This window comes from Heterodontus francisci, chromosome 35 (assembly GCF_036365525.1).
Source record: "Heterodontus francisci isolate sHetFra1 chromosome 35, sHetFra1.hap1, whole genome shotgun sequence".
NCBI classification, from domain to species: domain Eukaryota; kingdom Metazoa; phylum Chordata; class Chondrichthyes; order Heterodontiformes; family Heterodontidae; genus Heterodontus; species Heterodontus francisci.
In genome coordinates, this window is record NC_090405.1 from 37,515,420 (window position 1) to 37,529,058 (window position 13,639).

The 13,639-nt window shown below is 41.6% G+C and overlaps 1 protein-coding gene across 5 annotated transcripts in view; it reads left to right on the forward strand.

Moving 5' to 3' along the window:
* LOC137350619 (cytoplasmic polyadenylation element-binding protein 1-like) overlaps positions 1-13,639 on the forward strand; it is a 79,549-nt gene that overhangs the window by 28,271 nt on the left and 37,639 nt on the right. For all 5 annotated transcript variants that reach the window (XM_068015366.1, XM_068015361.1, XM_068015362.1 and 2 more), the window contains exon 2: positions 12,959-13,144. In XM_068015366.1, the coding sequence (XP_067871467.1) occupies positions 12,959-13,144 (186 nt within the window). The remainder of the gene's footprint in view (positions 1-12,958; positions 13,145-13,639) is intronic.

Here is a 13,639-nt window from a genome sequence, read left to right on the forward strand (position 1 = left end):
ACCTGGCTGGTATTTTATTCTGGGATTAAAAATAGTCTGACTATTGGTAAGTGTGAAAATTTTAAATATGTAATGTTTCATAACACTGTCCAACTGCAGATAACGGAAAAGTACTCGGACAACCTGCAGATTTGGGCTTATGAGTGGCAAGAAACATTTGTGCAACATGTGCCTGCAATGACCAGCTCCAAGGAAAATCCACATATCATCTTCAGTGACACCATCGTTGAGTTCACTATGCTCAATATCTTGCTAACATTGATCAAAACTTCAGTAAAGCAGTCATGTTTACTTGTGACTACAAGAGCAATGTACTGCCTGGCTGCTGTAGCAGGTAGCTCACCATCATCTGATGCCCTTTAAGTCTTCAACTTGTACATCGCTTCCACTTATAAAGTATTGGTGCATATACCACACTGAGGCTCATTCATAACAGTGTACTTCATCACTACTACCACTGGACTTCATATGCATTCCCATAAATTATTGCATTATGGCCAATATTTATCCCTCAACCTACAGCACACTATAGGAATTTGAGGTTACTTTGACAATACTATCTTCCTGACATCTAGTGAAATAATGCTGTGGGATAAGAGCAGCAATTTTGAATCAGCACCACCTGCAAGTCACATAATATCCAGCTGTGGTTCAGTAGTAGCACACTTCCCCCTCAAGGTTGTGGGTTCCAGCCCACTCCAGAGATTTGAGCACATAATATGAGGCTGATATGCCAGTGCAATACTAGAGTGCTATCTTTCAGATGAGATGTTGTACTTTGAGGCCCTGTCTCTCCTCCGGTGGATGTGCAGGATTTCTCCGTGCTATTTTAAAGAGCAGGAAGTTTTGCGTTTTGGCCAATGTTTATCTCTCGACCAATGTCTTGTGCATTACCTGGTTATTTCACTATAGGGCCTTGCTTTATGCAAATTGGCTGTCATGTTTCCTACACTTCAAAAGTGCTTTTGGGGCTTCTAAGATTGTGGAGGGTGAGAGAAAAATGCAAGATTATGTAATTTCTTTCTGACTTGGACATGTGTTGGAATAAAGTGTAATTTGGGATTCCTGTCAATTCACCTATTGGCCTGATAGTGGCTAGGTGACTCAACTTGATTTATAACACGATTGTGGGGCGGCACAGTGGTTAGCACCGCAGCCTCTCAGCTCCAGCAACCCGGGTTCAATTCTGGGTACTGCCTGTGTGGAGTTTGCAAGTTCTCCCTGTGTCTGCGTGAGTTTCCTCCCACAGCCAAAAGACTTGCAGGTTGATAGGTAAATTGGCCATTATAAATTGCCCCTAGTATAGGTAGGTGGTAGGGGAATATAGGGAAGGTGGGGATGTGGTAGGAATATGGGATTAGTGTAGGATTAGTATAAATGGGTGGTTGATGGTCGGCACAGACTCGGTGGGCCGAAGGGCCCGTTTCAGTGCTGTATCTCTAAACTAAACTAAAACTAAACAATGTGGGGAGGGTGTATTGCAAAGTGGATGTGCAGCATGTTGAGGCAAGTGAAATTTTCAAGGTCTATTGCAGAAGATACAGGCTAATGCATAGCTAGGATCAGCATATGCAGACTCTGGGCTGAGTAGAGTCGTATACAGAAATTGGCTAAGAAAAGGCAGAAAGTCCAAGTAAAGTACTTCAGTGCAAGATCATTTTTAAAAAGATGCAAACAGGGCTGTAACAAGCAATGCACTGGCTTTTCTAAATGGTTTCTCCATGCATTCAGCAGAGAAAATGTAAGTCATGACCTTTTAAATGACTTTCAAATGGAAGTTTTAGACTAAATGGTTTAAGGCAGAAGATCAAGGATAGATTGGAGTACCAAAACTTGTAGACATTTTTGAAGTTAAATGATACCAATTGAGTGGAAATGGGCAAATGTTCTGGCTGTGTTCCTATATGGATCTGAATGCTTTGGTATGTACAATCAAAATTAAATTTTTTGTGTAAATGTCTGCGAGGGCTCTTCAACAAAATGAATAAAGGGCTACTTCAGAGAGCATTGATCAGTCTAGGACCTACATTTGATCCCATTCAGTGCTTGATATGTAGTCATGAAATTGGGATCCATGAAGGTCAAATGCTGAAGGTTGGCTAAATGGGAACACTATGCAGGCAGCTGAAATGCATTGCAACTACAGGAGCTGGAGGAAAAACCCCCAAGACACAATTCATTAGTTATCACCTATGTACGTTAACAGCACAGGAGGAATGATTTGAATGGAGGATCTGGAAAATGCTCAAACTAAGTAAGTGGGCAAGGTCAGGGGTTCAAGGCAAACTGGGGATTAGTGCCACAATTTAGTCAAAACTTGGCATTTACAATCAAGTAGAGATTAGAATCCAATAAATAAGTAATTGCAGTACATAGTTTTGAGACTATAGGGGTTGAAGTAAAGTGGGCTAAATGATCAGCTTAAATAAAGGTCCAAAAAGTCAGCATTTGAGTCTATTGTGGGGACTTTGGACAGCCAGCTGCAAGAATTTCTACCGCACTTCTACTGGGGGCTGGAAAGGCATTTCAGTCCATTAGGTGAAGTAAATTACTGTCTGAAATGACTTTTTGCAATTAACTTATGTTGTGTAATTTCCTGAAGTTTGAATTGCCTGAATGGGTAATATTTAAAGTGCTGGATTTGTTTTTAAAAGTAATAAAGTTGACTGTCTACTGAGCAGACTGCCTGGGTCATTGGAAGGATGGAACCTCAGTGAAGGCTAATTGTTCAGAAGTGGATTGTCCATCATGAGGTAACAAATCCTATTAGGATGGTTAACATGCTGGAATGAAGTGCATCATTTTGATTTTGGGAAAGGTATGATGTGGCAGAAGTGCTATTTGGTTGACCCGAAAAGATTGAGGTACTGAAATGGAGATTTACTTTTTTCTAATTCCCATTTCCTAAGAATACTGAGTCACTGATCCCTCCCATTTAAGTCTGTCCTTTTAAAATTTAGAGGAAAATCTTATTTGGACAAATTCACTGTCTCTGCTAGAGTTGAGTATCTAACTTGCAATAGTTGGTTGGGCATTGTTTGCACTCCAGTTGTGACTTTCTATATTCAGCCCTTGCAGGGATACATGTATTTCAGGAATGTTTCAGTGGTGTGTTTTTTCTTTCAGATGCACAGCCTATTGAGGCAGCTGTTGAACACTTGCATGTACATAATAGCATGTCTGCTTGAGCTGCCCTTCTGAAAGGTCTAGAATCTCATTGCTTCCAAAAGGTGCACTCTCCCAACCAAGGTGGTGGCTATTTTGGCAGTACACCCAACTCATGTACCTGGCCTGGGTGATATGGCAGCAAAATAATTAGTCCAGTACTTACTAGACAGCAATGGAGGAAGGATGTCACCAGAGGTGATTGCTATATTCTGGTTATGTGCACAGCCAAATCCTTTGAGGAACTGAAATCCCAACTCTGCCCTGACTTGTAGATCATAGTCAGAGTTTTACAGCACAGAAATAGGCCCTTCGGCCCAACGTGCCTGCACCAACCATCAAGCACCTGTCCTAACTAATCCCTTTGCCCCACACTTCGCCCGTAGCCTTGTTATGGCATTTCAAGTGCTTATGTCGTGCGTGTTCTTGCCTCTACCACCTCTTCAGGCAGTGTGTTCCAGATTCCAACCACCCTCTGGGTGAAAAAATTTCTCTAACTCTTCTAAACCTTCTGCCCCTTCCCTTAAATCTATGCCCCCTGGTTATTGACCCCTCCACTGAGGGAAAAAGTTACTTCCTATTTATCCTATCAATGCCCCTCATAATTTTGTATACCTCATTCATATCCCCCCTCTTCCTTCTCTGCTCCAAGGAAAACAACCCCAGCCTATCTAGTCTGTCGTCTTAACTGAAATGCTGCAGCCCAGGCAACATCCTGGTGAATCTCCTCTGCACCCTCTCCAGTGCAATCACATCCTTCCTATAGTGTGATGACTAGAACTGTACACAGTACTCCAGCTGTGGCCTAACTAGCATTTTAGACAGTTGCATCATAACTTCCCTGCTCTTATATTCTATGCCTCAGCTAATAAAGGCAAGTATCCTGTATGCCTTCCTAATCACCTTTTTTATCTACCTGTGCTGCTGCCTTCAGTGATCTATGGACAAGCACCCCAAGGTCCCTCTGACCCTCTGTATTCCCTAGGGTCCTACCATCCATTGTATATTCCATTGCCTTGTTAGTCCTCCCAAATTGCATTACCTCACACTTCTCAAGATTAAACTCCATTTGTCACTGCTTTGCCCATCTTAGCAGCCCAACTATATCGTCCTGTAGTCTAAGGCTTTCCTTCTCACTATTTACGACACCACCAATTTTTGTGTCATCTGCAAACTTATTGATCAAACCTTCCTATATTCATGTCTAAGTCATTAATGTACACTACAAACAGAAAGGATCCCAGCATTGGTCCCTGCAGTACCCCACTGGTCACGGGCCTCCATTCACATAAACAGCCCTCTGCCTCCTTCCACTAAACCAATTTTGAATCCAATTTGCCAAATTACCCTAGATCCCATGGGCATTTACTTTCTTAACCAACCTACCATGCAGGACTTTATCAAAAGCCTTACTGAAGTCCATGGAGACTACATCAACTGCTTTACCCTCCTCTACACCTCTTGTTACTCCTTGAAAAATTTCAAGCTAGACACTATCTTCCCCCTGACAAAGCCATGCTGACTATCCCTGATTAATCCCTGCCTCTCCAAGTGGAGATTAATCCTGTCCCTCAGAATTTTTTCCAGTAGTTTCCCAACCACTGATACTCACTGGCCTGTAATTACCTGGTTTATCCCTGCTACCCTTCTTAAATAATGGTACCGCACTCACTATCCTCCAATCCTCTAGTACCCCTCCTGTGGCCAGAGAGGTACTTTAAAATTTGTGTCTGAGCCCCTGCTATCTTATAGCAGCCTGGGATACATCTTAGCCAGGCCTGAGATTTATCCACCTTTAAGCCTGCCAATACTTCATCCTTTACAATGCTAATTTGATCAAGTATATCACAGTTCTCCCTCCCTGATCACTACACCTACATCATCCCTCTCCATAGTGTACACAGATGAAAAGTAATCATTTAAAACCTCACCTATGTCCTCTGGCTCCACCCACTGATTGCCTCTTAGATCCCTAATGAGCCCCACTTTTTTTTCCCTGGTCATTCTCTTGCCCCTAACATAATTATGAAATGCCGTGGGATTTTTCTTTATCTTGTCTGCCAGTGATTTTTTTTTTTTTTCATGCCCCCTCTTCGCTCTTCTAATTTTTGTTTTTTTAAGTACTCCCCTACACTTTCTATACTCTTCTAGGGCCTCTGCTGTTTTCAGCATGCTGAATCTGCCATACACTTTTTTTTTTTTTCCTTTTATCCAACCCTCTATATCCCTTGACATCCAGGGTTCCCTTGACCTGTTGGTTCTACGCTGCACCTGAACCCTCCATTTCACTTCTAAATGACTCCCACTGGTCTGATGTAGACTTTCCTAAAAGAAACTGCTCCCAGTTCACTTTAGCCAGATCCTGTTTAATCATATTGAAATCTGCCTTCCCCCAATCCAATACCTTTATTTCCAGTCCCTCTGTCCTTTTCCATAACAACCTTAAATCTTAGTTATGGTCACTATCCCTGAAATGTCCCGTTTCCCCCCCCCCCCACTACCACTTCTAGCACTTGTCTGGTTTCATTCCCCATGATTTAAGTCCAGTACTGCCCCTCCTCTTGTAGGATTTATATTTATTTAGAGATACAGCACTGAAACAGGCCCTTCAGCCCACCGAGTCTATACCGACTATCAACCACCCATTTATACTAATCCCATATCCTGACCGCTTCCCCACCTGTCCCTATATTCCCCTACCACCTACCTATACTAGGGGCAATTTATAATGGCTAATTTACCTATCAACCTGCAAGTCTTTGGCATGTAGGAGGAAACTGGAGCACCTGGCGAAAACCCACACAGACACGGGGAGAACTTGCAAACTCCACACAGGCAATACCCAGGTCGCTGGAGCTGTGAGGCTGCAGTGCTAACTGCTGTTTTTCTCTTTTTTCCCCCCCCCCCCCCCCCCCCCCCCAAAACAACATAGGGGAAGTTGAAATCACCTACTATTACCCTATTATTTTTGCACCTGAAATTTGCTTACAATATCTGCCCCTCTACCACTGCCTGACCTTGTTTTTGTTTGGAGGGCTGTAGTACACTCCCAGCCAAGTGATTGCCCCCTTTTTGTTAAGTTCTACTCATGTGGCCTCATTTGAGGAACCTTCTAGGATATCATCCCTCCTCACTGCAGTAACTGAGTCCATAATCAACAGTGCAATGCCACCTCTTTTACCCCCTCCCCTATCACGCTTGAAGATTCTATACCCTGGTGTCAGTTAAGTGGAGTGGTTCCACCCAATTTGAGTTGCAAAACTACTTGAGCCTTCTACAAGTTCCATCTGACTTTTCATTCTACTCGCAGGGTTTTCCTGCAGAGATTGCTGATGCACAGTACTTCTATGGCCTGGCATAATATCTCTGCCTGCAGGCAGAGGAACATGGTAAAGGCCATTTAGCCCCTTGATCATTGCCAATCTGCAGCCGAACTTTAGTTACATGCCTTTGACCTATATTTCCTCTACCTTTTTGGTTAACAAAAATCTATGTCTCAGATTTAAAGTTAATAATTGATCTACTGGCAGTTGCTGTTTGTAGAAGAGTTCCAAACTTCTACCACCTTTTTGTCTAGAGACAATGATTCCCAGTAGAAATCCTATATCTGGAAACTTGGAGTTCTTTTTGTATGGTGCAATGGCCATTGGACCACTGCACTGACACCTGGGTTGATTGGCCTACAGCCCATCTACTCTCGTACATAATTTCAAAAGGATGCGGTTCCCTTGTTAACTCTGGGAGTGTGATTCTTCCAATTTTGCATTTTACCTGCACCCATTAGCTTTAGTCATCTTTGGAGCTGGACCTCTTATGGTTCTACTGATGCTGGCTTAAAGTCCTATTCTTCATGCATGTTGGGAGGAGGGGTTGCTGTTCTTTTGAGGCCTAGGAGCAACATCATATTGTGCATATTAGCATATTTGAAACCCTCAAACAGGTGGATACAGTTTACATACAGTATAAAGATCTAGCTAAAATGTTTCAATAGGTTATTTGTATTAGAACTCTTGCACAGATATTGGGGTTACCACAATGCCACCTATTGACATTATCAAAAAGTAACTTTTTTGCTGTTGGATGGAGTCCAGGTTCCTGCTTTTTATACAGTAAATGAGAATTTCCTTTAAATTTTGTGGGTGCCTTGTTTATTTCCAAACCAGCCATCTTGCTTAAAAAAACTTGAGTTATCAATGCTGGTGATAGCATCATTGCCTTATGTTCTGATGTCCTTAGGGCAATGTTGTATGCCATTATCTTGTGCTTAATGTGCAACAAACTACTTTGAAATGCAGCAAGTATGCTGGAAAATTTGGCTATTTTATGCCCCAAAAATCCTAATCATGGAACTTGAAGACCAGTAGGGTGTTTCTGTAAGACCTTGTAATAACTTCAATGAATGAATGGACTATAACTCTGGACAGTACTGAAAGGGATGCTGTACTATTTGGGGGGAGGGGTTTGTTGCGGTGAGAGGAGGTGCAGGGTAAATTCAAGTTTGTGTTAGTTGCAGGCAGTACTCTGCAGCTCTTATGGCATAAAAAATAAGACAGGAGTAGGCCATTAGCCCCTCAAACCTGCCCTGTCATTGAATTGGATCATAGCTGATCACATTGGATCCATTTTCTAACTGCCCTTTTTTTATGTCTCTTTTTTTTTTTGATTTTACAACTTCCTGCCCTGCCCCCACCCAGGTTAACATTACAGTGGAACTAAAGCATTTTTGGCCTCAATCTGTTGCCCCTATATTTTGAGAGCACTTGCAATATGTCCTATATTAGGGTCTGGTCTGCTTGATAGTACACTGCTCTGCAGACTCAGACTTGAAACTGATTGAAGTTGACTTCGTCTTTGTATTGGGTAGGCTCCTTCTGAAGACAAGTCATAGTCAAGAATATTCCTAGAGTGTTTTCTGTAGACTTTAAAGTCCAGTAGCACTTTATCAAGTGTATTTTGAGCAAGAACCAAGAATGTTTTGTGGTAGTAAGAGTTCTACAAATATGCATCTGCTTGTAAATATGTTTTAGCCACAGCTCTAGAACTGTGGTTGCTCAAAAGTAGCACTGTGCCTTTGGTTGTAGACTCCCCAACAAACTTAAAGCAACAACTTTGAGTTGAAATGCCTGGAATTGAGCATCAACACTTGAAGTATATTTCCTCACTGGAAGTCCGAAAGCTATATTGAATTCATGCTTGCTATTTTCAGGATATCAAAAGCTGATGTAACTAGTTTGTTTTAAGTAAACTTTATTTTTCCCACCAAATTTTCTTTAATTCAGTGGCACATGCTGTCATTGGACCAGGTGATAAGTTTTGACAAGGTGAAAGAAAGCTACAAATTACAGCAAGTCCAATACTTATTTTCAGAAGCAGCTTGTAGCATAAATGTCTCCCTTCCTAACTACCTCACCTCCCCTGCCCCCCCCCCCCCAAAAATTAGTCTAGAAGGTATTCAGTTAATTGCATTAGTCTTTCCTTAACACAAGTCTGTCTGTTTGTTTCATTACTTGTACAGTACTTTTATGAAATTGTGTCCAAGGCAGTGCACTTCACAAATGGGCATTCAGAAAATCAATTCAGAGTCTGGAAAGGAGACCATAAGAGGGTTGATAATGGGTGACCAGAAGGGTAGTTGAAGCATCCAGTTTAGAAGTTTTTGAAAGAAATGTGGCTGGGAGGGAGTTTTGAAGACCTGTTCTGCTCCCAGTTGGTGATGGAGGGAAAATGCACAGAAGGCTTGAGATGTAAATGATAATGTAATGTGAAGGGTAAATGTGGCAGTACATTAAAGACAGGTGGGTGAAGGATAACTTTACCAAAGAACCAACATGGGCTGAAACAGCATTAAAAATAGGCTGATCATTCTGATACCAAGAAAAGTTGAATGATTTATGGGTCAGGATTTTTAAAATTGGATGAGCATTTGTTCTGTGATGGAGTACATGCAGAATTTTGAATAGTTGGAGTTCATGGAGGATGGCAGGCCAGCAGACTGAGGAGTGTGTCTAGAGGTAACAATTAGGTGTTCTTGCCTAGTTTTTGATTTGACTTGGTCACGGGATAAGATTCCTGTATCAAACATTTCTCTATGAAATGCAAACTAAAAATGGTGTGCTAGATTGGCTTTAACTGGTATGATTTGGTTCTGCTTCAAATTGTGTGGGTTACACAAAATTCAAGAAATCAGGTTTGTGAGGAACATAAAAGTTCTATTGAAGGGCCCATGAATGAGTCAGTTTGATGTGGCCAACAAATTTGGATTGGAACAAACTCTCTGGTAAACTTGAAGCAAAAACTAAGCGTTTGAACCAAGGTAGTCATTTTATGATTGTCGTTTTAGTTTTGTATGTTCTGTTAAATCCAGTCCTGGGTGAGCTGCAGTTTCCTCCAATTAAATACCACTTTCAGCTCCCACAACAAACTCAGCGTGTGTAGCACTATCCATTCCTGTCTCTAGTTGAACAAGACTGTTTGTTTGAAACCTGAACTTTCCGACCTCCCATCTACTTCCATTTACGTTGTTTGCCTCCACCTGTCCCTCAGTCCATCTGCTGGAACCCTCATTAGTGCCTTTTGTCACCTAAAAGACTCTATTCCAACACTGTCCTGGTCAGCCTCTTATTCTCCATCCTCCATAAACTTCAGCTCATCCAAAGCTTTGCTACCTGTATCCTATTTTGCATAAAGTTCTGCTGGCTGCCCTACATTGGCTCTTAATTTTAACTTCAAGGTTTTAGGAAACTATTCTTTAAATTATCTCATGGCTTCACTGCTACCCATTATTAATTGTCTCCAGGCCTACAACCCTCCTGGAACAGTTCTTTAACTCTGGTTGTATTTTTTTTTTGCCTGCTCCCTTAGCATCACCATTGGCTGTGCCTTTTTAAAGTCATACTCTTCCTAAACCCCTCTATCACCACCCCTTCAACTTCCCATCCAAGGTCCACCTTTTATAGTTGATCTTTGATCAAGCTTTGTCACTCTTACCAATATTCTGTTTGGCTTTACATCAGTTTTTGTGATCCTCTTCATTTAAAGATGCTATATAAAGGTATTTTGGTATGACCTTTTTTGAAGATTTTTTGAATTTCAAGCTACTTACAAAAGTGTGCTCCTTCTTCGAAGAAAGAAGTCCAGTAAATACATTTGTTATCTTGGCTGCACTATCAAAAGCTTGCCTAGTTCTCGAGGCCGAGAGACTAGAGGGTTTGGAAGTTGAAACTTGCCTATATGATTTGAATAAGTATGTGTAGAGTCGACTCTATGCCTTTACAAGGGTTTCTATAGGGAGAGGCTTGTATTCATGTTGAGGCAAACATCAAAATGAAACCTGGGACCTTCCTGGTCTGTTGTGTATACCCTTCTAAAGAATGGTTTGTAGTGCCCTGCAGTTGAGATGGGTAGAACCAAGCAAGGCCTTTTGCACATCTAAGCAACTTTGTAATGGCCAGGAGTTGACAAATGAACAGTTACTAGCTAATGTTAACATTTAAACACTGGCACTCTTCTGCAAGCTGCTGTGTAGTATATGGTATAAACCAGAATGTTCAGTGGATTCATTGGAGAGGTTACTGTTCAAGTAATCTAACTTTGATTTGACAGCAGGGAAAATATTGAACATCAATTGCAGAAAATTGATACTAGATATGAAATTGAAAGCTGGCTTTTCCTCCTTTGGAAAGGGAGGAAGAATACTTGACCATGGTTAATTAGCACAGTACAAATGCTGATTTTTGGCTAGTTAAAATGCTAAAACAGGATGTGGAGAAAGTTCTTGCCACATGAGCTGTTTGCCGTGAGTAGCACTGCTCAGGGTCTGAACATCTGTGGGTTTAAGACCCACACCATAGACTTGAGCAGAAAACTTTTAGACTGACTCTTCAGTGCGGTACTAGGAGTGCTCTGCTGTTGGAGGTGTCCACTTTTGGATGAGACGTCAAGTAGAGGTTCTGTCTTCACTCAGTGAATTCAAAAGATCCATGGAACTGTTTCATAGAGCAGGAGAGTTCTGTCCTGGCTAATGTTTATCCCTCAACCAGCATTAAAAAAAATTTATCTTGCTATTTGCAAGTCCATGCTATGAACAAGTTGATGCATTTCCTATGTTGCAAGTGACTACACTTCAAAATAACTTCATTGATTGCAAAGTGTTTGTTTTTTGGGACTTTTGAGGATGTGAACTGTACAAATGCAAGCTCTTCCTGTCTCAACTCTCCTTTCTGCAACAAGCATAGTGGAACTTGTTTTTGTTTGAGATACAGCACTGAAAGAGGCCCTTCAGCCCACCATCAACCACCCATTTATACTAATCCCATATTCCTAACACATCCCCACCTGTCCCTATATTTCCCTACCACCTACCTATACTAGGGGCAATTTATAATGGCCAATTTACCTATCAACCTGCAAGTCTTTGGCATGTGGGAGGAAACCGGAGCACCTGGAGGAAACCCACACAGACACAGGGAGAACTTGCAAACTCTGCACAGGCACTACCCAGAATAGAACCCGGGTCGCTGGAGCTGTGAGGCTGCGGTGCTAACCACTGTGCTGATCAGTGATTTTAAATATCATTTTCTGGAGATCTGATATTGAAGATGAAAATTCTGCAATTCGGGCACAGAGCATAGTATACTTGGGCTGCAGCCAGGTGAACTTTTTTTTTGCAGTTGAGACATTGGCAAGTTGAGCAAATGTGCCTGCCATATCCCTCTTTTGTGTTTTTTTTTTTCTCCCCCAACACCACTCCTTACTGGATTCACTCCTGGAAATACTCCTTTTTTTTTTTCTCTTTTTTCCACCCCCCCCCCCCCCCCCCTGCATTTGGTTTGTGTCCTAGGTCAGCCCAAATATCCAAATAACTTTTGTGTAGCAGTGTTTTAAAACAGCAACTGTTAAATACTGAGCAGCCAGAATTGCAGACTCAGTCTATAATTTGGTGCAGGGCAAATGGTGCTAATCTACCAACACTCTGCCTTTTGGTCCATTGCTTTCTGCTGCTGCTGCACTTCAGTTGTAAGTTTAATTTTGTGAATTGCAGCTTTTACATTGTAAATACCATTTCTCAAACCATCAAAATGATAAATTACACTGCAATTTGAAGCCAGAAAACATAATTACAAATTACTCCCAGTAAAATAAAAACCATACCCATGATAGCTGTGTTCCTGGAAGGTTCTAGAGGAATGCCTAGCTATTGCTATACAGAATAAAGCTGAATAGGTTTCTTTTTAAAGTTCCATCTAGCTTTAATTCACAGGTGGTAGGAAGTGCCTTTTTCCTCAAGGTGGCATCAGTACATGGAAGGTAATTGAGCAGAGTCAAGTCAGGCACTGTTTCCAAGTTGAAGTAAACAGACTGTGCTAGCAGAATTATTCAGCTTGTTCTGCATTTGCTGATTCAGGGCTGTAGACAGCAATTGGAGGTAATCCAGGACCAAGTATTATTGAAGGGGGCGGAGAATGTGGTGGCGCAACTGTTAACAGTTCAGTTTGAGCTGCCTGCTCACGGTCATCGGTGCTTCAGCTGGGTTTTAATGCAAGGATTCTTGCAGTCCTCAATCCTAGATCGACTTGGTGTGAAGTTTCAAGGAACGTTTTAATTTCTTGCATAGAGAAGTGATGCACTCACACTACTGTGAATTACATCAGCAGTTCAGTCACATGCTGGACTAGTCAGTGATGCAGCCCAAGATGCATGGCAGTTTTATAGGGCACGTTTGCAGGTTAGAAGCTGGACAGATGGGATGCAACTAAGTGTAATCTTAAAACATTTGTAATCTCTTCCTCTGCAGATTTGAACAAAATTGACACAGGAACTAGCAGCAGGATGCTGTTTCCCACATCTGCACAGGATTCATCCCGAGGCCTCCCAGACACTATGGACCTATGCTTGGGCCTCCAGTCTCTGAATCTGACAGGGTGGGACCGACCATGGAGCACCCAGGACTCTGATACTGCAGCAAAGGCTAGTTCATCAGGTAAGTACAGCATTAATTTTTTTTCCTGTTAACTAGCAAGATGGGTATTGTGAAACTAGGTTTAAATATGGTTCAGAACCAAGGGCAATCCAAATTCAGTGTTTGACTAATTGATTAAAAAATCAAAGCAAGGACCAGGCTGAAAAGTTTTTTTTTTTTCCCCTTGAATTGCTGTTACCCTGCAATATCCAGAATTATCAACTTGTGGTAGTTAAATTTTAAGCCATTTTGCTTTCAGTCGCTGTCTATAAACTTGTATTCACTGCTTTGTGTAACTCTGATATCCATTCAGATACAAGAAATGTATATAGAATCTCTGCTCTGAATTTTTCTGTACAGTAGCTGAGTCCATATAATTTTTAAAAAGTCACATCAGCAGTCAAACAGAAAATTTGGCAAGTGCTCTTCATGATGCAAGCTTTATTTCTGAAACCATTAAATTGTATTAACACGCACAAACAGATAAACGTGCAGCTAAAGTGATTTTTCTTTTGA